The sequence below is a fragment of the Pungitius pungitius genome, chromosome 7 (assembly GCF_949316345.1).
Source record: "Pungitius pungitius chromosome 7, fPunPun2.1, whole genome shotgun sequence".
Lineage (NCBI taxonomy): Eukaryota > Metazoa > Chordata > Actinopteri > Perciformes > Gasterosteidae > Pungitius > Pungitius pungitius.
Window position 1 is genome coordinate 7,665,819 of NC_084906.1, and position 25,380 is coordinate 7,691,198.

General features: G+C 43.7%; 3 protein-coding genes across 6 annotated transcripts in view; all 3 read right to left on the reverse strand.

Moving 5' to 3' along the window:
* rab6ba (RAB6B, member RAS oncogene family a) overlaps positions 1-7,172 on the reverse strand; it is a 40,850-nt gene extending 33,678 nt beyond the window's left edge. For both annotated transcript variants that reach the window (XM_037469931.2, XM_037469930.2), the window contains exon 1: positions 6,863-7,172. In XM_037469931.2, coding sequence (XP_037325828.2) covers positions 6,863-7,157 — 295 coding nt within the window. In that variant the 5' untranslated portion in view covers positions 7,158-7,172. The remainder of the gene's footprint in view (positions 1-6,862) is intronic.
* A 756-nt stretch (positions 7,173-7,928) lies between these two features.
* slco2a1 (solute carrier organic anion transporter family, member 2A1) lies at positions 7,929-21,408 on the reverse strand. Its single transcript, XM_037470476.2, has 14 exons — positions 21,278-21,408; positions 16,505-16,642; positions 15,373-15,535; positions 14,783-14,995; positions 14,468-14,566; positions 14,227-14,366; positions 13,304-13,376; positions 13,052-13,216; positions 12,717-12,921; positions 11,435-11,573; positions 9,844-10,007; positions 9,295-9,359; positions 8,937-9,057; positions 7,929-8,847 (listed from the first exon to the last, which is right to left on the reverse strand). The coding sequence occupies exons 1-14, from the start codon at positions 21,335-21,337 to the stop codon at positions 8,727-8,729; spliced, it is 1,866 nt and encodes a 621-aa protein (XP_037326373.1). The 5' UTR covers positions 21,338-21,408; the 3' UTR covers positions 7,929-8,726.
* Positions 21,409-24,016: 2,608 nt separating this feature from the next.
* Positions 24,017-25,380, reverse strand: part of ryk (receptor like tyrosine kinase) — a 30,910-nt gene continuing 29,546 nt past the window's right edge. For all 3 annotated transcript variants that reach the window (XM_037469876.2, XM_062563461.1, XM_062563460.1), the window contains one exon: positions 24,017-24,578. In XM_037469876.2, the coding sequence (XP_037325773.2) occupies positions 24,467-24,578 (112 nt within the window). In that variant the 3' untranslated portion in view covers positions 24,017-24,466. The remainder of the gene's footprint in view (positions 24,579-25,380) is intronic.

Genomic DNA, 25,380 nt, shown 5'->3' on the forward strand with positions numbered 1-25,380 from the left:
AAGTGGAGCATAAATGCCCCTTTGACGTTTTTAATAAAACAATGAAATGAATATGTTTTTTTCAAGATATGTGCAGCCGCCATCGGATGCGCATCTCAGCGCTTTTTTTTTTCAGCCAATCTGCAATTTTTTAGGCTTTGCCCTGTTTGGCTTTTGAGTGGCAAAGGAACCTGTCGATCATTTTCGCCTGGGTTTAGTCGGGTCCAATAGTATCAGACAATTCGAAACCGGTAAAACCAGAGCCAGACTTTTTGACTGCTCCTGTTTCTCTGCCGTGAGGCCTTCACAAAAGCCTCGAGTAATCCTGACTCAACGTCCCCCTTATTCCCCACAGAAGAAAAATGTCCAGATAGACCAAGTAGTTAGAGTTATTTCACTTTTTATCAGGGGTGTTCCATTTTCAGAGCACAAGCCCAAGAACAGCCTCAGGGTGCAATAGGTTTTAATGGCACAGTGCACTTGTTTACCAAAGAGTCCGTCTGCCTCCACCGGATCTGCAACCCTCACTTTGCCATTCAAACATTCTGACCAAAACATACTCATGTGTGATAGCCATGTCAATTATCACAGATGTTAAACAGACTTAACGACACACTGTGACCTAATCAAAGATGTGTAGCTTAAACTTGATGGCCCAAAAAGCTCCAACATATTTTCTGGCATAAAAAAATGCAGTTTTAATATGCAGATGTAACAGTTACGACAGGCCCAGCATAGAAATGCTGACTCAAGGCTGAGCTCACACGCTTGTTTCCCTGCAGATCTTTGTTCCAAGGTAAAAACAAAACAAGCGTTGCCTTGTGCTGGGGATCAAGGCTTGCCTCTGCTTCAAGGCTAAACTAAGGGCCTCGTCTACACAGGCATCGACTTCTAACAAGCTGTTCAGGATCCAGGAAGAACAAAAGAGCAAAACAGGCCCTGGAGATGCCTTCCTGTCCAACAGAGGATGCTGGAAGGATACGCAGCAGAAAGGGAAGTGGAGAGACAGAAATATATCTGATTACCAATAGCTAAAACTAATGTAGTCGTGCTATCGAAATACACTGACATTATAAGTGGTCCTACATTGCTGCAGCACCAATGTTTCTTTGTTCCTCTCAAGTTGTCTGGTGGTGATTCATCTTGTAGGTAAAACACTCCTCCTATGTTAAACTACCATGATGAATGTCCAGCTTCCATCCAGTCCATAAATCCACGTGGGACCTTGTGCATGGAGATGCCGCTGGAATCTCAATGAGACAACATATCCTTACGGTCACATCCACGGCACTGAGCAGTGCACACTCTAAACATGAACTACTATCATTTTTTTAAACGCCATAACTCATCAATAAATAATAGCACGCCGAAGGCTACAGCCGGCTCATCTGGGGAGCTGGGAAAGGGTAAACAGTGGCGGAGACCTACTGAACTCAGTGAAGTGTCACATCCCATGCTGGGTAAACGGCAGCCTTCCTGCACAGCGGGGTGTTTATTCACGGAGCCGTTCCGTTTGAGCGACTGGGATTATGTTTTAATAGTGTTCTCCGTCTCTCTCCTCCGACAGAGCTCACATTAAGTCAGGGAGCCCAATCTATTTCTAAGAGACACGATTTAGAGGGAATGGTCTGCAGATGCTCTCTCTCCGGGTGAATGATGCAAGGTACTTTAAATGGTTGCCAGTCGGTTCCTCGAGTTTTTCTATAACGTCTATTCTAAGGAAGCAGGGGAAGTTTTTGAGAACTGTGTCATTAGATATTGCTTTTTGCTGGAATCCCAGGCAGGCGATTTTCTGTCTCCACATCACTGCATGGGCAGCAGCCTGTTTTATTCTGGGCAGAGTGTGTAAGTGAGGCTCTCCCAGGGGCCTTTGGGGGCCCGCCCACTCAGCTGTGCACAGTACAGTGTGTATAATGCTACCCTTGCTCTGCTCGGCAGACCAGCTCCTAAGCACTTCTTAATAAGTCGGAAATTGCGCTCATTTTAAATGGTTGACCTTTCGGTGTGTCGGGTGTGGTTGTTTCAAAGTAGTTTTACGAGTTCATGAATATGTATGGAACCCTGTACTACTAACAGGGCTTAATATTCATCTTCTGGGGGTCCGTGATGATGGTCCGATACTTCACAGGAGAAGTGAAAACTATGACCTGCTTATTACGCCAGAGGAAAAGTCAGGGATGAAAGGGCCTTAATGCGAATTCATCCACAGGCGGCAGAGAGATATCTTTGAAAGTGCAACGCATCAACCGCATGGAGGTGCTACAGGAAAGGTCATGTGATCACTGCTGCGATTACTCCCGACAGGACGATGGTGTTATATACAAAACCTAATGGCAATCCACCCAATGGTTGTTGTCATGTGGCTCTCACATGACTAAAAGAGGAGGTTCATACAGTTTACTATACGGCACCAGTCAAAGGTTTGGACACACTTTTTCATTTAATTGAATGAAAAAAACTTTTGACTGTATGAAAATTCACAGTTTATGGCCAGTTTATTAACTGAATTTTATATTCAGTAGGCTATTCAATTTCATTATTCTAAAAACCCAGTCACTGCCATACCAGGATGTTTGACCCAACCTGGCATGCCCTACCTGTCAATCACTTGACAACTCAAACAATCGAGAAGGAGGCTAAATTCCCTCAGTTTTCTGAAGAACGTTTTAATGGGATTTACGTCCATGAGTTACAACCCACACACGGCTTTGTGTTTTTCCAGTGTTCACAGTCAACAATTCAAACAGTGATGGCCCAGCGTTGTGTTTTACAGCCTTTTCACAACCCAAAATGCTTCTCGCTGGTTAAGGAGTAGTTGACTGAAAAAACATTTCACATGGGGTACATCGGTAAAAAAGGGATGAGAACCACTGCCGCATGTCGCAGCCACCAGTCCGGCACGTTGCCTGGGATTGATGCCTCCTGATGAATTACACCCATTAGCGGGCAGCTGAGCCGATCAATAGCAGATCAAAGCTGTCAGGGAGTCATTTCCCCCGATCCATCAGAGAAGCAGAACAGTTGCTGGGAAGACGCTGTGATGGAAGGGAAAGAGACGAGCCGTCATCTTTAGATGCAGCTAGATTAGCACGTGTTACAGCAGCGGGGCGGCGAACGGAGGGCGGCCTCTCAGAGACGTCCAATACCCCAATATCGAGAGTCGCATCTTTTGTCCCCTATTCAAGGAAGGCCGTTGGAGCTGAAAGTCTGCTCCCTCGATATTCTACTCAGCGTCTTGGATTTGGATTCAGTTTAAAGAGTAACTGCACACGTAAAAGTGGTTTTAAGCTATTAACTAAATGGCAGCATTGTACTGGGATGAAACACAACAACGCTGGTGCTGATATTGACATTTCGTCATGACGAGCATCATCAGTGCTTAGTACTGCAACCTTTTGCTGTTATGACCCAATAGAAACGTGATGCAGAGGAATCTGTGCATCCTCATCAGCTACGGCCTCCGGCTCTCTGGTGCTTCAGCCGCCTTCTGCAAATCCCACTAGAGACAATTCTCTTGACTTACCCATATTTCTAATAGGCAATGCAGTGTGATGTTTTGAGACTACAGTAGACATGAAAAGTGTGTTCAAACCACTAAAGTTAGCCAATAAACCTAATTCACAATAGGGTTTGAATTGTTTTGAGTGCACCTGTCAGTGTGCATACCCAAGCAAAAGTGAAAATAAACTAAAAAAAACATTGTTACTCAGACTGGCATTTATTTGTTTACATCTAGTCAAAGGTTTGGACAAACTTTCTCAGTGAATTGAATGAGATGATGGGTCCAAACTTTTGACACTCGCCATATAGAATATTTAGTATCTCAACGTCAAACAAGATAAATATAGACTATGTAGGACCTTTGGTAGTAACAAGTAAATTCATATTTGTTGCAGATTTCAAGGAGCTGGGTCAGAAAAGACAAATCAAAGAAACTAACCTAATATTCTCATGTAATCATTTTTTCGGCTCCTGAAAGGAAACACGGAGAACATACAGGCTCCATATATACATTATCTGCATCAAGCCCTGTTGTTAGAAGTCATATTCAAAACAAACTTGTCTGTAGGGAATCAAATATGCAATCAACCCTCTGCACTACCTCCTGCTCACATTCCCGCCTTAGGTTACTGAAAACTGATCCAGACAGATATCAGAATTACTGTTTATCATTGTACAACTTCTGTACAAAAACAAAACCTGCATGTTAAGGATGTGTGAACGTGGGGGTGATGTCGTATATAAATCTGCACCTGCGGTTTCCGAGCCTCGGTGAGGCAATGCGTCCGCTGCTCCCTGCCCGGGCAAGTCAAAAACCCAAGTTTCATTTGCCTACAAAGCCCTTCCCTTGAGACGGGGTGATTGATGCACCAGACAACCAACCAAACCTTCCCTTGGGGCACATCAGCCCCGGTGATTCAGCAGGATTTCTGAAGTCAGCCATGGCCAGCTCTGTTGCGGGTGAGAGATGGGACGCGGCGTTTTGATTCAGCGAGCAAAATCTCATGGCAGCCACACAGGCTTTATGGCATCTATAAAATGTATTCCCATCCGCTTGTGAAATCAAGCAGCGGGGGTTTACCTCCAAACAATTAGCTTTTACAAAAGCCCTGTGCAGTATTGCTTGTCCCTACAGCTACATATCTATGACCCGGCAAATGCAGGGCCGGTGAGGTGTTCTAACATTGATCCGAGACAGGCAGTGAGGGCACATCAGACTCACAGCTGATTGGCCTGTTTTAGGCCCTCAGCTTTGTCAGGGAAATATACCTAGCCACCTTCATTTGCACATGCGGTTTAGAAAACCCAAGAAGAATGCAAGAGAGACTTCCTGACAGCTCATTCGACATCCTGCCTGCTTCCACCCACCTCTCTGACGTGAGCGCGATCTGCCGTGAGAAACCAAACAGTGTTGCCATCCCTATCTGCATTTGTCACACACTTCCACTATTTCAGGTTTTTCTAAAAGAACAAAAGGCAGGCTCTGTGCTCGTGCCCCCGTTCCTGACATACTTGAGTCTGGTGGTGCACATTAATAAATGATAGAGGCAGGGCTGACGGGTTTCTCACGCCCGCCTGGACACCAGCTGCAATCATGGCAGACATGTCGGAGAGACGCAACAGCAGGAGACAAACCGATCAAACACGACGACGGCCGCTGGTTGTGCACCTTCCTCCTTCCGGACGGACCCGTCACTGCGCACCAGAGGCGCTACAGGATGAGGTCACCACTGCATCTGAGCTTATGAAAGCCAAAGCCCCAAGATAGTGAGAGGTGGGGTGGGTTACCGTTATCACCACACTGTGGTGGTGCCAGCAGTCATTATGGGCAGCGCTGATTCTGTAATCTGTGACACTGTATTCAAAGCAGTAATAGCTGAAAAGCTGTCGCACCATTATAGAACTTACTTATTACCTGCCCAAGTTTATGATGTTAAAAGAGTCATTGATGAGCAATATCCCTCATTTAAAATTGAGGCCATCTTTTCTGTTTGAACCAACTTATGTTCATATGTCACACACGTCTGTAGTTGATCTAGATATTATAATAATAAAGCAAATTAAACCTCTGTCCAGCCAGAAAACCACAAGCCTCTGCTTTTGTTTTACCTCCAGTTGCTCATTCAGCATCTTAGTATTAGAAGTGAAATGAAGCTTTGAATAAGACACAGAATAAATGATGTCATGATGTCAGAGCGTTCGGCCTGTGGCCCGGTGAGCACAATGCACTCCCTAATTTCTGTTGGTGCAGACAAATCCCCGTTGGCTTGTTGCTTGGCACTTAACAACACAATGCTGCCCAACAGGCCGATGTTTGCGTGTACTGTAATTCCCTTTCATTTGGACATGAACAGTTTATTTCATAAAATGTTAGGAATTGGAAAAGAAATATGACCAGCATATCATCACTGAGCCCAATTTCTTGTCTTCAAATAACTTGTTTTGCCTTAGCCAATAGTCCAAAGCTAATGTATTCCATTTACAATGATATAAAACGTGACGACAAAGCCCTGTTGTTCAAAATGAATCGAGTAATTGTTTCAACAGTGTTCTTAACCGGAAGCTTTGCAGGCCGTTCATTCTCAGGACCTCTGACTATTAATGCATCTCGGAGCTCAGTGATAATCCAAACATTAGATACACATACCGTTATTGTTAAGACAATGCTGTAAAAGGAACAAAACCCACCGTGTCATGCATGAACTCCCTCTACTGGATGATCAACATGGACCCACTGATGGACTGAACCATGACTAGTGTGGTCCAGGCTGACGAGGAACAGACCTGCCCCGTTCCAAGCATTCATATCAGGTCTCATCCTGTCTGTGGTGTTGTAAGAAACTATTTAAAACCTCAAGAAAAAACAAGGGAGCCTTTGAATCACTGGGGCTGTGGATGAGTGGATCGTATGATACACGCGTACATCCGAGACGACTCGTAATCATTGCTTCCACGCTAAAATCTTAATATATGAAACAAAAAGAACAGGTCATCATGCAAACACAAACACACACACACACAGGCTCAGCCTCGGGAGGCAGAACGGGAGGAACTCCGAGACAAGAGGCTGCAGACGCACAAGTTGAGTGCTCGCCGTGGACAGCCAGGGTGTGTCTCACCAACACGGAGACACTCGGCAACTTGTACAGTCGGGTTACAGTCCACGGCATCGAACCGGCGGCGCCTCGTTCACCGGCCACCGCTCCACCGGACCCCGGGGGGCCCCCGATAGCCCGCCAGGGCTGTTTATAAACGGACACACGAAACGCCTGCCCGCGCAGACGTTTGCAGCGGTGTCATTACTGTTAAAAGCCACGGCGGGGTATCGCTCCCACGCGCCACCCAGGACTGAACTTCTCGGGAGAATTGAAACACGTCTTACCACTTTGCTCCCCCAGGAAGACCAGTTTGAATTTCCTCAGGGGGTTCCCAAAGTCACTGCCCACGGACATTTTGAGGAGGGGGACTGTGGACGCCGGAGGACAGCCTGAGTGTGTTTCCCACTCGAGTTCGGCGTTGGTCGGTGGGGATGGTGCGTGGAGAAGGCGGTGGTGTTGCTCTACGTTCAGCCCCACTCGTGATGGGAACACACTGCTGCTGCACCGGTCCGTGATGGGGATTTTTTTTTCACTCACCCGAGGGCTTCTGCGCACGCGCGGCCTCTCCTCGTTCTCCATGGCAGGAGAGCCGTGATATAATATGACGTCATGCGAGCCAGAGGAGAAGGAGAGGCCGACATGACACCTGTTCTTCACTCGATTCAACACAAACTTTAACATCATGGCTTAATACGGCGGTCTGATAATTCATAACTTAAAGGATTTTATTGATTCAGTATCAACAGTTTAATCAGAATTTTTAAAAAAGGTTTAGAAAAAAGAAATCGAAGGACTTTATTGATTAACTAAAAAGGGATTCTACAATTTCCCAAATGTCAACTTGATAGGAAATACTGATAACGGACATCATGGTTACTTTCTCAGACTAAAAATATATATAGATGAAAGAACCATGTCCAGATATTTAGTCAATTGTAGTTTATATTTTTTGCTATGCTGAGATTTATAAGTTAGTACATGTGCCTGAATGTATTCCTCTAGTTTTGTTCTTTTTGATCTTTTTGTTTCATTTCACAATTTCTTCTTTGTAGTTTTGAAAAAAATATTATTTCAGAGTGACTTGACTTAATAGTGCAATTGTTGGTTACAAATATCCATTAGTACGCACAGCAGCAAAGACTCATTTTACACTTAAAAGCCATGCCCTCAAATGCTAAATTACGACAACTTATTAATACTATACATCCATTCGAATTGACTTATTTTTAAGTCCAATTTGTGCCAATTTGTTAAGGAATATGCCAAGTGAGCCCAATCTAAACTATAAATATAACAGGCTGTAAAACTATATTCTGACACAGGGGATCCTCAAAAAGAAAATTAATGGCACAATATTATCGCCCAAAAGGGACCCATCCTGGCTGCTTTTGCACTTAAGATATGCAAATTAGAAATGAATAAAAATAGCAACACCGATGGCATTGCAATACGTGGACATTTGTTCTCTTCAGCCTTTGAGACATGAATACAGAAATGAATAAATGACTTCAGCCATGTTTGTTTAATTAAGCTGTATATTAGCCAGTAATGTTACACACATGTAGATTCCACTGTAACCAGTATAACCACAGCAGCAGCTAGCATGCGTGCGGTGAATCAACACAAATTAATTGGCATTGCAATTCAATAAATTCAAAAGTGTTTAATGTAATCGTTGTATATGAAATAAGTATTAATAATAAGTGTGCAGTTAACACAGATGTCTCTGTGTATGAGACAAACATCTATAAAAATATAAACTTAAATATTAAGCTAATATAATTAATTACAGAATATGTCCCCATTGGAAATGGAAACCTGAACAGATTCCTTCCTTATTGTAACGAGTATTTGTTTATGCGACGTGTGAAGCCTCATCACTGTCTTATGCATGTAAAAAATATTGTGAGGTACCACACACACACACACACACACACACACACACAGATGTGTTTTAGCCGTTTTCTCTTAACTTGTAATATGTAAGCTGTAAAGTGTCCAAAAACATTACATCTCTACTCAAAGACGAGGTGGGCCTCCAGAAATTGAGGTCTGTGAAGTGTCCCGACCGCGGCTTTCTCCAGCTGACGCTGCGTCGTTCTGCACCGATGTTCTCCTGCTTTGGTGTCTACCCACCACAGCGGAAGCTCAGAGTGGTCCTTCAGGCCTCTTCTCAAGACTGTACTCCTGGGTCCGCTTGGCCTTCCATCCCAGCATCATCAGTAAGACGATGCCTACGACCTTATAAGCCAGCTGTAAGCCCAGGTACCTGCAGGAGTCGGACGGATGAAGACACGTGATGTCAGCCGTGAAGTGGCGGTCTGTTTAACATGTGTTTTCAGCGGTGCATTTTCTAACCGGCTCCTCAAGGTGTTGTTGTCGTAGTAACCACAGCCAGACTTCTTTCCACACACGTACTTCCACCAGATGCATGACGTATCGATGGCCACCCCGAAGATAGCTGGGGCGGGCAGCCAGGCTAACGCGGGCAAAAAGGAGGAGAACACATTTCTATCTCCATTTGTCACTAGAGGGCAGTCCAACAATGTTCTGATGAATGGAATTCAAAGTTATGTTGGAGTGACATCTGTACTCTTAAGCAGCACTTTAGTGTGATGTGTGAATGAATAATGAACAAGGACATTTTCATTTCATTTTTTTTATGTGGTCATTCTATTTTTTTACTACATCCAACCAGAATTTTTTTCTGACTTACCTAATATTCTCATGAGTAAAAATTGAATTCCAATCGCAAATGACTTCTCTTCAGAGGGAACACATCTGAAATGAACAGGAAGGGAAATGCCGGACGGTCAATATCTGCGTTGTAGATTGGTGCATTACGACATTTTAGCATAAAATAAAAGAAGTGATCAATTAGATTTCATATTTAAAAAAGGTAGCTTCTATTAAAAAAATGTAGACAGAAATCTGAACTCTTATGAAGCTAATATCTCATCAAATTTCCCAATTTCTTTACTAATCCATGGCATTTCCTTCATTCGTACATATCTGCTACATCACCAACCCGTTAATTAACTTTTTGTGTGACTTTAGAGCTACATTTTTAAAAAAGCAAACAGAAGATCAAGTCAATGACTTGTTTCTTGAAGCAACGACTAGCATCTGGATATATATATATATAATGATTATGTTTTTCTTTACTGGATGACTAGTAGACGATGTCAGCCATTTCATCAACTTTGGTCATTTGGACATTAAAACACATCAAATAGTTGACGATGTATTGCTCATCCTTCCTTACCTGAGCACCATCATGTACATGGGGTTGTGAGTGAGGCAGGCGACCAGTGAGGCCAGGGAGAGAACAAGAATGACGGGCAGGAGGAGGTGTGTGCAGCTGTTGGGGCAGGGAGCGGGGCGGGCATTACTCTGGCTCCCTGATATACACCTGCAGTTGGTGTACAGCTGTATTCAGACAGAAAGCAAGGAAAACATTATTGTTGAGAAATACATTTATAGGTTTTCTAGTGGAGTTGGAGATTGACACCAATCCCAGGTCTGTATTTCGAATATGAAGCTCTGGGCAGTTAGCAGCCCACCTTGTCTCACCTGCGAACAGAGCCAGGCTCAATGTTCCCTTAATTTAGACTTTATGCAAATGCTCCAGCTTCATATTCAGCAAACCTGACGGCTGTTCTGACGGCTATGAACTCTTTCACTATTTATTTCCTACATTTAAGGTGGATCTCTAACCCTGACACTTATATATATATATACATATACCTATATGCCATATACCTTTCTGGGCTAATTTATTCAAATCAAAGTGAATCCCATGAAACTGACTCAGACCATACTGATTGGACATCAGAGTCCAAAGGAAAGAGAAAATAAATATTTAGAAACTTCTTGGGAGTAATTCATAAGGTTGCTGTCTCTGTTTGTACTGCAGCATTAAACAGCAGGCCTACAAGCTCAAATCAATTCTATTAGTCGTTTTGCACATTCCACCCACTGAAAGATTACTCACAATGACGTCTACATTCTGACGTTTTGTCCCTTAAACCCCTCCAGTACGCTCTGTGACTAATAATCATCGGTCGGACATTGATGGTGTGCCACTTCCAGCAGAACAGAATGTTTTGCCTGCTCATACTGGCAGCTCCTGGCTCAAAAGAACCACAATGGATTGTAGGTCTACTGGTATGAAATGTGGTTTGGCAGATATATGTCAGAAAAGGCTAAATGCTGAGATTATGCCTGAGGATCTAATTTGTGTCACAGATTTGTAATCCAAAAATCTAATTACAAGCATTTCTTCTAACCTGAAGTGTTTTTTAACAGGATAGATTGTTTGGCGGAAGATGCCTCATGTTGGAGATATCATCCATAGATATTCTAGGATATAATAGACATATAGTAGACATCTACAGCAATTTCTGTCTCTTCTTTCCTTCTGCATCATTATATTAATGGAAAAAAACCCTAACCTAACCTTTTGATGATCAGGTTTAACACTGCTCTCAAGGCAGCGCATGCTTTCCCTACGGCACGGTGATGGGAATAAATAAGTGGATAAATCGTGTATATTATTTTAGTTTTCAGTACGCGTATCAAGCTTTCCTATCAAACATTAGTAAGTGCATCATTAGTTGCATTGCATAGAGTAGTTTTACTACTATTATTGTGTTATTATAGTGTTGTAGGAACAGAGCTGTGTTAATGCAGCAAACGATCACAAGCATGTCTCAAAGACTGATCATATGTATATTTTATGAACTATGAACTGTAACTATTTAATGGTGTTAAATACATCAGTACAACCATCTAACCTGCATGTTTTTGTACTGAGGGTTCTTTACATTGAGCAGGTGCTTTGAGGGGTCACTGACCTGAACCCTGTGGGTGTTGTTGGTGAAGTTGGTGCAGCCCGCGTGGCAAGGAGAAATATACTCGACTCCATCAGAGCCACACACAGGGTGGAAGGCACTGGCGGGGCAGGAGCAGTTGGAGTAGCAACGGGGTAGAGACCTGTGGGGAGACAACAAGTTCATTAGCAGGTGTGGCTATCAGTTTGTGACTTCATCAGCAACCTGCAGTCACAAAATGATTCAATGTTATGCGGTGGTTTTAATGATATAGATGTAATAAACACATTCATAATAAAAGGTACAAAGAAAAGTGAGTGACCATGGTAGCTTAAACACAGTGAAGTCTTTCCTAAGGGGGACAATAGGTAAGATTTAGTGACACCTAGTGGTGGGGCTGTAGACTGCAGCCAACTGAGGCACCTGGAGTTCAAACCGTCTCGTTCAGATTTGGTTTTGCTCTCTCTAGCCAGTGTTTGGTTTTTCCAATGTGGGCCAGAAACATGGTGGTGCAACATGAAGGGATAATGCTAACCTCAATTTAAAGTTTCAGGTGACTATACACAGTTATGAGTATTATATTTCTATCAATGGATCCATCAACATGATACACACATGACATTTAACTCTGTTTAATTTCATGGAGGACATTAGTACTAGCTTATTTATATAAACTGCATCATTAAAGCCGCCCTGCAGATTATTTCACAGCTACTAGTGCTGTCGGCCAGTGTTTTTATTGGCAGGCCCCTGATTGTCTTATCACACATACTGTAAACCTTTCCTGTTACAGTTTCAGGTTGTTCCACCGATCTAGAGTCAGTGGTGGGAAACACAACTTTTTTTTTTAGCAATGTGCCAACAAAAAGGCAGAGAGGAGGAGGTGGAGGAAGAGGACCGCCTGCAAACGGGAGTGTAAACGATGTGGGTTCCAAAACACTGACACAAGCATACATGATGTATTTTCAGGGCCTGCAGCTAGGAGTCATGTTGGAAGGTAACATGGGCCCATTTGAACTTTTAATTCACAAATGAATGGCCGCAAACATAAACGAGGGAATGACTTATACTATGATGTGTGTATGCACTTAATACGGTTTATATGAATGATCATGAACATTTATCTACATATTTCAGAAACCTGGGGAAATATAGCATGTTTTAACACAGTCAGTTTTGCGATTTAATCTGATTTTCACATAAGCTAAACTAGATGGTTGTGACTAACAACAAAAAGAATACCTAAAGTACCCCTCAAATTACCAATGCATTTCACATTAAAGTCCAATCATAAATGCTCCCGTACCCATACTCTCCGATCTGGTAATGATTGACCTCGGATACTTTCTGCGTGGGACAGCCCATGAAGAAGAGAGGGATGAAGAGGAGGGTGGACACGGAGAGCATGGCAACGCAGAAGCGCGGGATGGTCTTCAGGGTGAGGCCGGCCTTCTTCATGATGACCCCGCCTATCAGCATCCCCACGGCTAGAGCTGGCAGGTTCACAGCACCTGGGACCAGCAGACAGCTCAGTGCTCGGCGTGTAACGATGCTATTTGTTGTATCTGCTTTGTGTGACATTTTATACGTTCCCTGAACGTAGGCGGGAACCTAATTCCCTCTTTGGATAGTGGCACTTACCTACTAGCAGGCTGCTGTAAATGGCCGTCGTGCTGTACTGTTGCTCCAGAAACTTGTTGAGGAACGTAGCGAGGCCTGCGATCACGGAGGAGAAGCAGCACTGGGCCAGCACCAGCATCAGGAAGAGAGGACTCAACAGGAGGTGGACAAACATTCTGGGAAACACTGATCAGACACAAGCACGTGCACTGATTAATAACCAAGTGTCGCACTCAGTAAAAAATATTTCTTCTCTGAATTTAATGAACTTACTTTTCAGGAAATCCAGCAGGGAGACATCTGGCTTCTTTAAGTCATCACTCGCATCCGTTTCACTTCCAATCACCTGGAACAAAACTTTCTTAGTTTGAAGGTTTGAATCAGTCAAAACATCAAAGGGTTCTTCCCCCCCCCATAGTACATTTCACAGAATTCAAGCATTCAAAATCACCTGAAGCGTCAACCTGCACAATGGAGGATTTTTTCTTCTTTGATCTTTGCTTGCTCTCATACAGTGGATGGATAGGAGGTTTGAAGTGGAGTTGTATGAGGTGCACACCCCCTTCTTACCACCAAGAAGGGGGTAAGTAAGTAACCCATTCACAGTGAAGAAGTACTTCATACAACCCCAGGTGAAAACATGCAAATGATCCCTTTATGGGCAATATGAGTCATTTGCATTTTCTAACACACAACATTTAAAGTAGGTCCCCTCCTCAACAACCCTGAAGCCCATGCTCCATGCTCCTGGGTCTCCAGTGGCTCAAAGCCATACCCAGATTCTACCCGCGTTTTTTGCATTTGTTGCATTTTTGTCCGCACAATGTACCACCCAGTCGCTACATCCAACACAGACTGAAACGAAACACTGGTAAATCAGACTCAGCGTGCCTTTAGGTAACACTCTTTACACAACAGCTTTTTTTTCAGGTCAAGTCCTGGATGAATATGGGAGAGCCAAAATGTGGTTTCACTCACTGGGGACGGAATCTGCAGTTTGTTCAAAAGGTCAATGGTGAGTCGCTCATTAAATGAGTTCATGGAAACTGAAATGTGTAGTGGGGGGTAACCTGTTGTGTTGCCAAGATGATAAAAGACAATACTGACATGCAGCCAGTAGGTGGCAGTAGAAGGTGAGTGTTGAGTCCTCAAACAGGGCTGCTTTGCTCTGAAAGGACTCTGTGTTTGAGACTTACATTGCCCTCTGAAGGCATTCTGCGAGGGAAGAAGAAGTAAGGGATGGAGGTGAGCAGCAGGCAGGCGGCGGTGACCAGCATGCCCATCCACCAGGCCCCCACCCAGCGGGGATCGTTGTGTCCCAGCTCAATCTCAGCTCCTGCAAGGGAACATCAGTGAGAACTTTTAGTTCAGGCGTCCTACTCGATAACCTGACTGGATAATAGCTTTGGGGATGCCTCTAAATGACAAAATCCTTACCTAAACCAATTTTGTCCACATCCACGTAGATGCGCAGCATGGCTGAGCCCAGCAGGAAGCCGATGGCCGGCCCGAATACAGACACTGCGAACAGGATGGCTGCAAACGATAAAGCCAATGTGAGGCAGAGTAGGTCAAGCATTGTTGAGCTGTTTTCTTCAATTGCGAAAAATTCTGACTTGTCAAAAATGTCCACACGGCATTACTGTTTGACCCGGCTTTCTGTAGGTTCGTTTTGCATTAACTCCCCCAATATCACTGTGGTCATGTTGTTCTCTGTCCAAACAATCTACCTCTGAACTACAGGTTATTCACCTATGTAAAGAGAGGAGTTGCCAGGCCCTGCAAAGTCATCAATGTAGGAGATCCCAAAGGGCTGGATGGGCACCGAGCCCACGCCGAAGAGCAGCTGGGCGCTGGCCATGAGCAGCCACAGGTTGTTGGTGTCGGCCAAGCGCCGGGTCTCATCGCGGCCGCATGACTCCAGGCCGCTCGAGTTCCTCTGCAGGTTGCAGATGTCGTGGCGATCTGGAGGACGGCAGGTGGTCCCAGGAAGACGAGAGAGAGAGAGAAGAGGGGAGAAGTTAACGACATGCCGGTGGATGCAAATGTCCAACGAGTTTGCAGAAGCCTGTCAGGCCCTTTTGCTGACTCCGTCTGAGGGTCAATTCCAAGAGGAAAGAGGGTCAATGCTTTCACAAATGAAATAGCTGGGAGGGAACTGTAATCTCTTTATCATTAGCAAGTACATGGAAAGTATCAACTTCCTTGTGTTTTTTGAAAAGTTCAGCTGGAGAGCACTGGTGAGGCTTCCTGAGTACAAAAAGCCAAAGAGCAGGTACACGTCGGGCTCCCGCAGAGCCCCCCCGCTCTGTCCCATTCTGGTGTGTGTGTGTGTGTCTTACTGTGTAACACGGAGTCGTATTCGTAGGGCTGGGATAAGAAGTGAGGTAAGGTCAGCATCAAGGCGCTGACGGCCATCAGGAGTCCGCCGATTCCAATGAAGCGCGGCCGGTGAACGCGGTTTCCAAAGTAGCTCACAAACACAATCAGCATCATGTTGCTGATCTAAGAAGCAAACAAAGGGGGAGAGAGAGAAACAAGCGTCAAACTGGGGCCAGAGGGAACGCTTCCTCTCTTTTCTAATCAATCGGGTCTCACTTATCCAACAAGACTAATGGACTCTCAAAAAGGAAACATGGACGTGTCCTTGGTTCGGAGGCATCTGCACACAGTCCATGGAAATGTAGGGTTTATCTCAATTCTTTTACAGCCTTATGTGATTGGCCGTATATTCAAACGTAACTCCTCCCGGCTTGTCATTGTGCAGTTTGTCCACCCCCAGGCATTTTATTATAGTCCCAAGTGACCGAGCAGGGAAATTAATTCCCTTGCTCACCTAACACATTCAATGATTACCCACTTGACCTAAAGCTCTTCAAACATTATATGGCATGCATTATATAATTTCTTATCTAATACGAAATACAATACAATCATAACATATCTTACATTATATTTCATAAACATTAACTTATCAGTTGTCTTGCAGGGCTTTCCTATCTGTACACCTGCAACATTCTCTGCTTTCAAACTTGATTGTGACATAGAAGAAAATAAAGAAAAAAAACCTTTTGGGATAAAATAAGGGAATTCCATTGAAGAATGAACTGACAGACTTCCTTCTCCCAGGTTGAACATTATTAATGCATAATACAGAAAGTGTATACTATCTAATCACACACAATTCTAATTCTACCACTAGTCATAATATTATAATGACTACCGTTGGCCGTGCTTTTCGGCTTGAATTCCTAACAAGAACCAGCACCATCCGCGATGAGCACGTACAGTACACGTTATCGTCGCCTCGACCCCACGCATCCGTGAGAAAGCACAGCCAAAAAACTTCTGGCATGAATTCAGGAAGTGTGATTTCGACTCGCATGTTCTCCCATACCTTCCTTGTCACTGACATCCCTGAAATAAAGCTCTCATGCCCTCAGGCACGGAGGTTGTGTTGTTGTTGGCGCCTACCTCGTGGAGAGAGGAAATGGTTCCAGAGGAGTAGCTGCTGAGGCCGTACCGTTTCTCGATGGTGCTGATGGTGCTCTTGAAGTAGGCGCTGTACAGCAGCTGAGAGAGCTGCAGGAGGCCGTGGCACAGGACAAACAGCTGGGGGACACACACACACAGGCTTAAGTCTCGAAACAAGGTTACAGTCACAGCTTCTACAGCAGGGGATCAGACCTAAAGCCTAACAGGTATTTCCCCCCCCCCCCCACAGGGCTAAATACTTCCAAGAAACAAAGACCCTTTTCCGAGGAATCAGCGGCATCCCATTTCATCCCAGGTAACACACAGAGATGTCGTTACGGGGGGCATAGTTGAACATCACAACAGCGATCAGAGCCGCACAGCGAGGAAAGTGGAACAGCTGCTTCACAAAAATATGAATTTACAGTGACTGGAGGCAGAATTCCCCACATTGCTATGACTAGAAACAATATTGGAAGATATAAAATGTACATTTGCTAGATAGAAAGAGCGGATGGATTGAATGGGGTGAGTAATCGGAAACGTGCAAGTATAATGGAAGGGCAATTATTGCATTGAAAGTTTGCATCAATCCAAAATGTCTCCTCTTTCCCCCCATTCTTACATTCACATGCATCTTTGAGCCAAATGTATAGGGATATACAATAAATACATGAATTCATTCCTGACTCCAGGTCGATGTTTGTGACCAATTTGAAGATTTTCTCCCGAAGGGAACTCCCTCCCGAGATATCTCATCACGATAATGGATGCAGAATGGCCCTTTTAAAAAGTGAATCATTACAATTTATTACTAGAGAATTATTATTTATCAGAAAGTAATGAGGTTTTTAATGCTGTAAGTGGTTGATTTGGAGTTAACAGCTGCTAGGTAATATCTACCAATGCGTCATATCTGCACCCTTTCACCAAGTCAAAGCATGTTATATGACAAAAAAAAAAAACACAAATGGTTCAACACATTGCCAAGCAACCAGTGAACGCTCAAAGAAATGAGACACAAATGGGAGTATTGGTCAAATGCTTAGTCACTTTCCACTTCATGTTTCAGCTGTTTTGATGAAGGCTGTTTTTCTGGAATCATGTCAGAAAGCCAAACAGTCTGAACTCTATGTGTCTCCAATTGATCAAAAGGCTTTGGCAAGATTCCTGTCGCCCGTCAGTCAGTGTGTCGAGACGCGTCCACACACACTCCAAGGACTCCTCTCTGGGGGTCGAAGGCACCAAGAGAAGATATACGCTCTGAGATGTGCTATGAAAACAGGGATGAATCCAAGCTTTTAGTTTGATTGCCTCCTGCCAGGTCGCCTGAAGGAGAGTAAACTTTGTGTTGGGCTCAGAACAGTTAATGCTCCTATTAAAGCTTGGCTTCATGGTGTGCTAGCACACACAATAGATGCTTTCACACTGTCCCTAATATTTCATCCTCATTTTGCATCAAATAGATCTCTTTGCCCAGGCAGGCAAAAAGCTTTTTGTTTGAGGTTTAGATTCAAACAAAAGGTTTGAGGCTCACGTCTTTTTCTTTAACCGTAGCTTCAGGTCAACCTTAAATCCTCTTGAGAAGTTGGATTTATATTTTACGGCAGATAACAGTTGGCAGAGACAAGCCCTTGGCTTTCTTAAAGCGCAAAAAACAGTTTTCTTGCCCCCAGGATTGTTGTTAATGAAAGAATAAAGCTGGTTATTTATTTTGGAAACTTGGATAAGTTAGCCATAGGTTATTATAAATAAAGAAAAAGGAACCACAGGCACCGCTATGTCCCACTGTCGCAGAGACGCCGAGTTTATTATTTATACACACTGTGGAGACAGGTCCTGTGTCCACAAGCAGCACAGAGTTGAATCCTTCATGGATTACGTACATATTTGTGCCGTTTGAACACCCACAGCTCGGTCTGTTTGACGTCATTGTCCCAGCCTTCAGCCCTGCTGCGAGGGGAAGAATCGCGGGAAGTTCACACTTCATTTTCAAACGCTTTTACATCAGGGACACGTGTAGCGACAGCGCTGGATGTAACGTTGTCTTTTGAACATGCCAGACCAACTTGGTCAAAAGAGAAAAAAACCAAGGACAAGCAAAGAGTTAGTCTCCCAGGATACTTGAAAGTAACTAGAGCCAGAGATTCCCTTCCCTCCATTGTGAAACAAACATAAAACAGGTTTTCCTGCACAATGGCAACATGATCAAAAGGAACAATTTCTCCGATTTGAATCCGTTGGTAAATACAAACGGGACTTCTCTTATCCTGTCGTTGAATCAAAAGATTAACTGCACTCTGAGGCCCACTAAACCCTCTGGCTATAGAAAAGCAGACATTAGCTTAACATTAACACTGGATACAGCCAAGTTTGTTGGTTATAAAGAAATCCAGAAAATAAATCGCCAAAGCTAGTTAAATTCAAATAGGAGATTCATTATCTGTTTGTCAGTAAAAAATACCTGAAGTGTTAAAGTGGTCATGGTTTAACAAGGGGGACATGTACCAGACTAGTGTATTTCTTTGTGGGGAGCAGGTACTTCCTGGAATCAGGGCTTCTGAACATAAAAACCACACCCTAATGTTTTTTGTCCTTTTTGTTGTACGGCTGTTCAAAAAAGCGCAAACTGTTTTTGTCTTTGTGCTAAGGTATGCTAACTTTGTACTTTGTATTTTTCTTTGGTATGGATTCAAATTAAAATGAGATATAACGTGTAAGTAAGAGTGCTTTTGTAGGGCTGGTAGACAGACTGTTAATAGAGCTAAGGCTTGCCGTCTCACCTTGAGGTCCATTCTTTATGCCAAGATAATCCCTTCTTTGAAGAAATAAAGAAATAAATAATAATATGAATTAAAAGTGCTTTAGTGGGGGCATTAAACAGATTTTAATACATTTCCATAGAGCTGCAGCTATCGGTTTGTGGTCCTTGTGCCAAGCTAATCTTTTTGTATGGTTTAATCAAGCTACAGTAGAGCCCACTCTTTCTAACAAACATTTTTCCACAACATGCTGAGCTACTGCTTGACAAAACGTGCTCAGGTGCACTGAGGCGTGCAGAGAAATGAACCAGAGCTTTCTAACATTTCTCTCCCCACTGTTCAGGATGTAAACACCTTGTGCCCCGGAGCAGAAACTTGCCAGTGAATTCCTTGGAGAGTTTGATGGAGTAACCCGGGCGCGGACGGAGGTGTAGCCCATGGCAGATAAGCACGAAAGCGGAGGGGAAAAAAACAAAACAATGTACCTGATGAAATTGGGCAAATAAAGAGCAGCGCTTTGTACAGCATGTACTTGTGTCAAGAAGTGATGAATGAATACGATTGACCCTTGTGAAACCATTGTAGTTCGCTCAGAGCAAAGGGATTTGAACAGGGAAAAAACTGTTTCTTTGGTCTCAACGGGAGGTCAACATTAATCACTTTTTGGGCGTTCGTTTGACGCCATTTAAATAATCCTCCTCTGCCTCCAGGCCATCCTGCACCCCATACCAAATATCTTGTAAACAGGCTTATTACTAGTTTTTGTATACATTTAAACCAAATGGGCCTTTGTTCTTTTTAGCTCAGAGTGCATGATGGTTTGCATATTTATCAGAAATGGCTTATTGACTCCAGTGCTGCTTTGATCACAACTACTCCCATTATGTAAATATACAATACAGAGTTCAGCTACATTCATACTGTGCAATATGGGTGAAGAGTTCATGTTGGAAGTCTACATTTGCAGAAATGTGTTCCTGTGCTGACTGTAGGATCCGTTTGACCATCCTCCCCCCTCTCTATGTGGGACATGTTGAGGGGGATGTGTGGCCGGGAGGGTGGGATGGATGAAGATTGGGGGGGGGGGGGGGGGGCTTTGAAGCAGCACTTACAATGGTGAACAAGCGAAGATTTGCAGTAAAAGCACTGAAACCTCTAACTTCTGGGAATTGAGAAGTTGCACAAGCTTTCCACGCCGACGAGGCCTTTTTAGTCATGCCGTCTTCACACAACACCAATGACGGACATGTGTCATTTTGCCTCATTGCTCAGAAGGCCTGGTTTTTCTCCCATTCTAGTGTTTGCTTTGGTTGCATTTACTCCCGCAGGTCACTAGTGTTCAGTGAGACTACTGGTGCTGATCATCTGACATCAAACCTTCAACTGGACGCACTAGCCCAACGCATTCAAATATTGTTTTTAATGTTTTCCTACACACTAGTAGAGGTGTAATCATTACAAAAACAATGCATCTAATCACGGATTATCATGAATGACCAACTTTTCACATAATCAATCAAAATCAAAAATATCTCTTACGAAACCCTATGTCTGACTAACAAAAATAGGAAAACAATCGGCATATTCATCAATAATGAAAATAATTAGTTGCAGGCACTGGAGTTTTTCTTTTCTTTGTTTGCGCGCATGATTATAATCGTAGTCACTTAAATACAGAGTAAGTGGCTTACTCTGTATTTAAATGACTGATTGATGATTATAATCATAGTCACTTGACTAGTTATTTAAATGACGAGTAGCAAGATATATTATATGTTCATATGTTCAACCACGAGAGACGCGATAAAACGTTAATATTTAAGTTATATGACAGCATTAAAAAAACATTTCTCAACTTTTCTTCTAAACATTTCTCACGTCATTTCATTAGCGAACAGTTAAACTATTGATAACAAAACCTCAGTGAAATGGTCTTCCTTTGGCTTCCTAATAATTCGAATAAACTACGAGGGGAACAAGTGCCGCAGAGTTAGACGAGCCCCGCGCGTACCTTCACGCTGCAGCTCAGCGTCCTCGACTTCTTCATGGCTCTGGAGGAAAGTACGTCCATTAGTTGAGCTCCCGTCCTCGCGCGCGCCACTTCGCCAGAGTAGGCTCGCGACTTATGTGACGGAGGTAGTCTCTCTCTCCCCCCCCCCCCCCCTTCCTCCCGCCTCACCGGTGAGCTGGACTCCCTGCTGTTGTCTTGCGGCTGTCTGTGATGTAATTGGACGCGGCTCCACGCGTCAGTGGCTAGAAAGGTGCGAGTGGAGAACACCGCGTCCCCGCGCGCTCATTGGCTGAGTCACGCGCGCACGGGTCCCGCGGAGAGCGTGACCCTATAATTAAACAACAAGTGACTGGACTCCGCTCTACGATGCTGCGTTGGTCCCGGGATGAGAAAAGGGCCGATGGACAGCGGGCGCCTCCGCCGATGAAGGCTGCTTTCCTCTCTGAGGGGGGGTCTTTTCTGCCATTAGATCCCTTAAATATACACATTTATTCACGCACCACTGGAATCAGCAACAGGCCTCTTTTTCTTCTTTTCAGAACAGGTATTTCTGGCCACACAGAACACACACGTGTTGCTCATAACATTAATCACGGCTCTGTTGTACTCACAAGTCCCAATAAATCACAACAGTGTCAGAGCCGAAAGCAGCTAAATGGAATTCAGCCGGCTTAAGTGTTATCATAAAACCCTGCGTTTCACTCCTTTAAAGCCTCAGACCGCCAATAAGCGATCAGAGATTGTGTTGTTTGGTCTGGACTTAAAAAGTCCTCTCAGTTCCTAAAACAAGACCGTTTCCACTAAATGTTTGACGCTCTATCTCTCAAGGCATCAAGCTGCTCGGAACCTTCAGTTCGTCTGAACAATAACTTGTGCTTGTTGCACTTGACGCAGGTACCGTACAGTCATCTGTCATGAGTCACAGCCATTGATCACTTTGATATGCAGGAAGCCTCAGAGCAAAACCAAGGGACAGGTCAAACGTGATCATTGAGCTGAACCATCACGATCGTGACAAGCTGCCGGCATGAGACATGCCGTACACATCATGAGGGTTTATAGCATGCGTCATGCACGCGACCATGAGACAATGCTTACAGGGTTTCACAGTAAGTGTTGGGCGTGATATAAAGGCCAGGTTTGCATTTTAGAGTCGTTATGTCTCACATACTGTAATGAGCTTGTCCAATCATTTTATTAAGCCCAAATCAGATGATTGGATAATACACAAGTCTCGTTGGTCTATTAATTGTCTCTAAGCAACGGCAGATATCACAGACGAGGATTATTAAGTCCAAGCGGCATTACGGTTCACACAATCAAAAGGGGACAACGAGAGGCGTCCCTTCTCACTAATAAATACGTGAGGAGACAAAACAAAAGGCCCTTGGAGGAAACTAAAGGATGACAACAAAACGCAGATCCACGCTCGGCTGAAAGCTCTGAAGGCTGAAAAGCAACTCTTATTCTCTTTACATTATGCTACAAGTATGAACGTGGTTTACTAAATGGCAGGTATACAATTATCTGGCCAAGTGTGTCTAATCAAAAGCCACCAACGCCCCCTCAGACGGGGGGATGGGACTCTGTGGAGCCCCTCGCTGCAGCAACGTGCACTTGCTCAACAAGTCCTGCGGCTGCGTTGCATTACTGTCTGTTGTGACTGAGGTCGGTGAGGAAATCGTAGCAAAGTGCAGACCTGCGACCAACTGACGATGAGTCGTCAGACGCCGCGAAGAAACAGCACCGCAAAACAATCAAAATGAAAGTAGCGGCATGAAAAATGAGAATTGGTTTTATGTGGCGAAATAATATATATGTGAACAGATGTATTGAATATGAAGGACACACAGAATAAAACAATAATTATGGTTGGTTTTAATTTAAACAAAACAATGTTTGAAACAAAAATCAAATGGTTCAAATGGGATTTTGAGATTATTGCTAGAGACCCGGTGCAGAATGCCAGCTACAAACATGTCGATAGCATGTAAGAGCAGGGCCTGAAAGGGCCGCGCACACATGAGATGTTACAAAACTCCATTACAACACTGCGAAGAATCACAGTATTCCGTCTGTGACGTTAACTTCAGCCAAAGCTAAAAAGAAACTAAACAACAAAAGTAGCAACATTGGAAACTAAAAACAAGAGAAAACCCCCAAAAGTTGTTCTAACATGTATGGATGCTTCTTTCTGTCACAAAGCTATAAGAGCTACTAAATAGTATTAATTAAGGTTTTGCAAGGTTCTCTGTGGTCTGAAGCTTTGGATCTTTGTAGAAAAACACTGCTTCAACTAAACAAACATCAGGTACCAGATGTTCTCCGACCCAACAAAGACGAGCTGCGGTGCTCATGCGAAGCAAAACACAAATGAATAAAGACGTTGAATATTTAAAAGATACCATTTAATTTGTGGATATGAAATAGGGAAGCTTAAAAAAAAACAACCTTAATTCAACATGCAGTTAATGTCCAGGGTGGGGAAACAGGACCAGAGAGCGAGCAGGTCGGCAGCTCTTCTGCGTTCACTGTGATCATCGAGTTCTAGTTAGTCACCATAGAATCTGTCGTGAAAAGAAATCCTGCGGCGGGCTGTGTTCTGACACAGAACAATCAAGCTCATACAATGAAGACGTAACGACAGGCCTGTTTGAGGGGTGTAGAGGATAAAAAAGTACAAAAGAGGAAGAAGGTGGAGGCATTTGAAAAATTTCAGTCTGGAAGTTTTTTTTGAAAAAAAAAACAACAAAAAAAACACGTGTGGCTTTGCTCTTGTCCAAGCGGTCTGATCCACGTGGGATCAGGTTCGGTGCACTCCGGGACCTACAGCTGCTCACTAACTTACCAAACGGTTGAAAATACTGCGATTAAAACCAGGTTGTCGGAGGCTTGGATTGTTCTTTAAAAACAAGTCCAGCAATGTAAGGAAAGAGCAGTGTAGTCGCCTCATCTGTGGACGCTTTCAAAGCAAACAAAACAATATTCAAACAAAGAATCCTTTTACTTTGCTATGCTGTAAAAAAGGAATTCAACTATATAAAAACTCCAAAAAGAACTGTACAGAATAAAATCATCAGGACTGAAGTCTGATAAGGCACACTCTCCTACGTGGACTCCTTATGGTCAGTGTCCACCAGCCTTCAGGGTCAACGTCCTTTCCCTCCCAGGAGGAGGAGGCGCTTGCTTTCACACGTAAGCGCCCAACGCCGCGTGGAACTCCGTGAGACACTGAACGAGCTGCTGAAACTTGGGCCTCTCCTCTGGGTCCAGGGCCCAGCAGCACGCCATCACCGCAAACCTGCAACACAGGGTCAAGAGTCAAGGGAACTTCCAAATAATTTGCCTTGATTTCCAAGAAAGCAAAGGAGTTAAAAAAAAAAAAAGTTTTTCTGCGTGCTCTAGTCTCCGACTAACAGTAGTTGTCAAGGTACCACATGGAATGACTGCTGTGATGGTGAAAACTAAGAAATATTAGTATCTATTAATGTTCATATAAGAACATGTGCGTATGTCTGTCAGGACCTTCTCCTCGCCATCCTGTAAAAAAGGAAACGCTAAGCTTTGGGAATCTGGGAAGCTGTTGAAAGGATAATGCAAGATCTTCACAAGTAACACGGAAAGAACAGTATAGAAAACCTTTGTATTGAAAATAAATTCCCAAGACAATTCCGACAGCTGTTGACGTTTTCACAGCCGCGCCCCATGACGTTCAGGCTGTTAATAATAATTACCCCCTTTCCCGGCTGTCTAGTATGTGTACATAAACATTTATTTTGCGTTGTGAGAGAGGCTGTAAAGCTGGTGTCAAACTCCGGGCGTTGGAACAAAATGCAAACGCTGATAGAAATGAGGGAGATGTAATCATTTTATCAATCAATGCATGCCCCTGTAACATTTGATTTTTCAATCTCTAATAATAAGCAAAAGGAAGCAGTCACATCAACGTTATTGTATTTAGAAGGAAACCGCGATGAGCGATTCAAAAGTTTTTAGACTATTATTTATACTACAAAATCATCTAACACTAGGAGATAGAATGATTATTAAAAAGAATCTGGGTTTTATTTTAAACTGTATGTTCTCTTGACCAAAGCGTGAGG

Excerpts from the sequence above, each read along its gene's own strand:
- slco2a1 (XM_037470476.2), bottom strand. The coding sequence starts at position 21,337 with ATGGACGTACTTTCCTCCAGAGCCATGAAGAAGTCGAGGACGCTGAGC. Across the intron at positions 14,567-14,782 it reads CAACTCCTCTCTTTACATAG|CCATCCTGTTCGCAGTGTCT; the intron begins GTGAATAACCTG and ends TATCGTTTGCAG. Across the intron at positions 12,922-13,051 it reads TTACAGCAGCCTGCTAGTAG|GTGCTGTGAACCTGCCAGCT; the intron begins GTAAGTGCCACT and ends TGCTGGTCCCAG.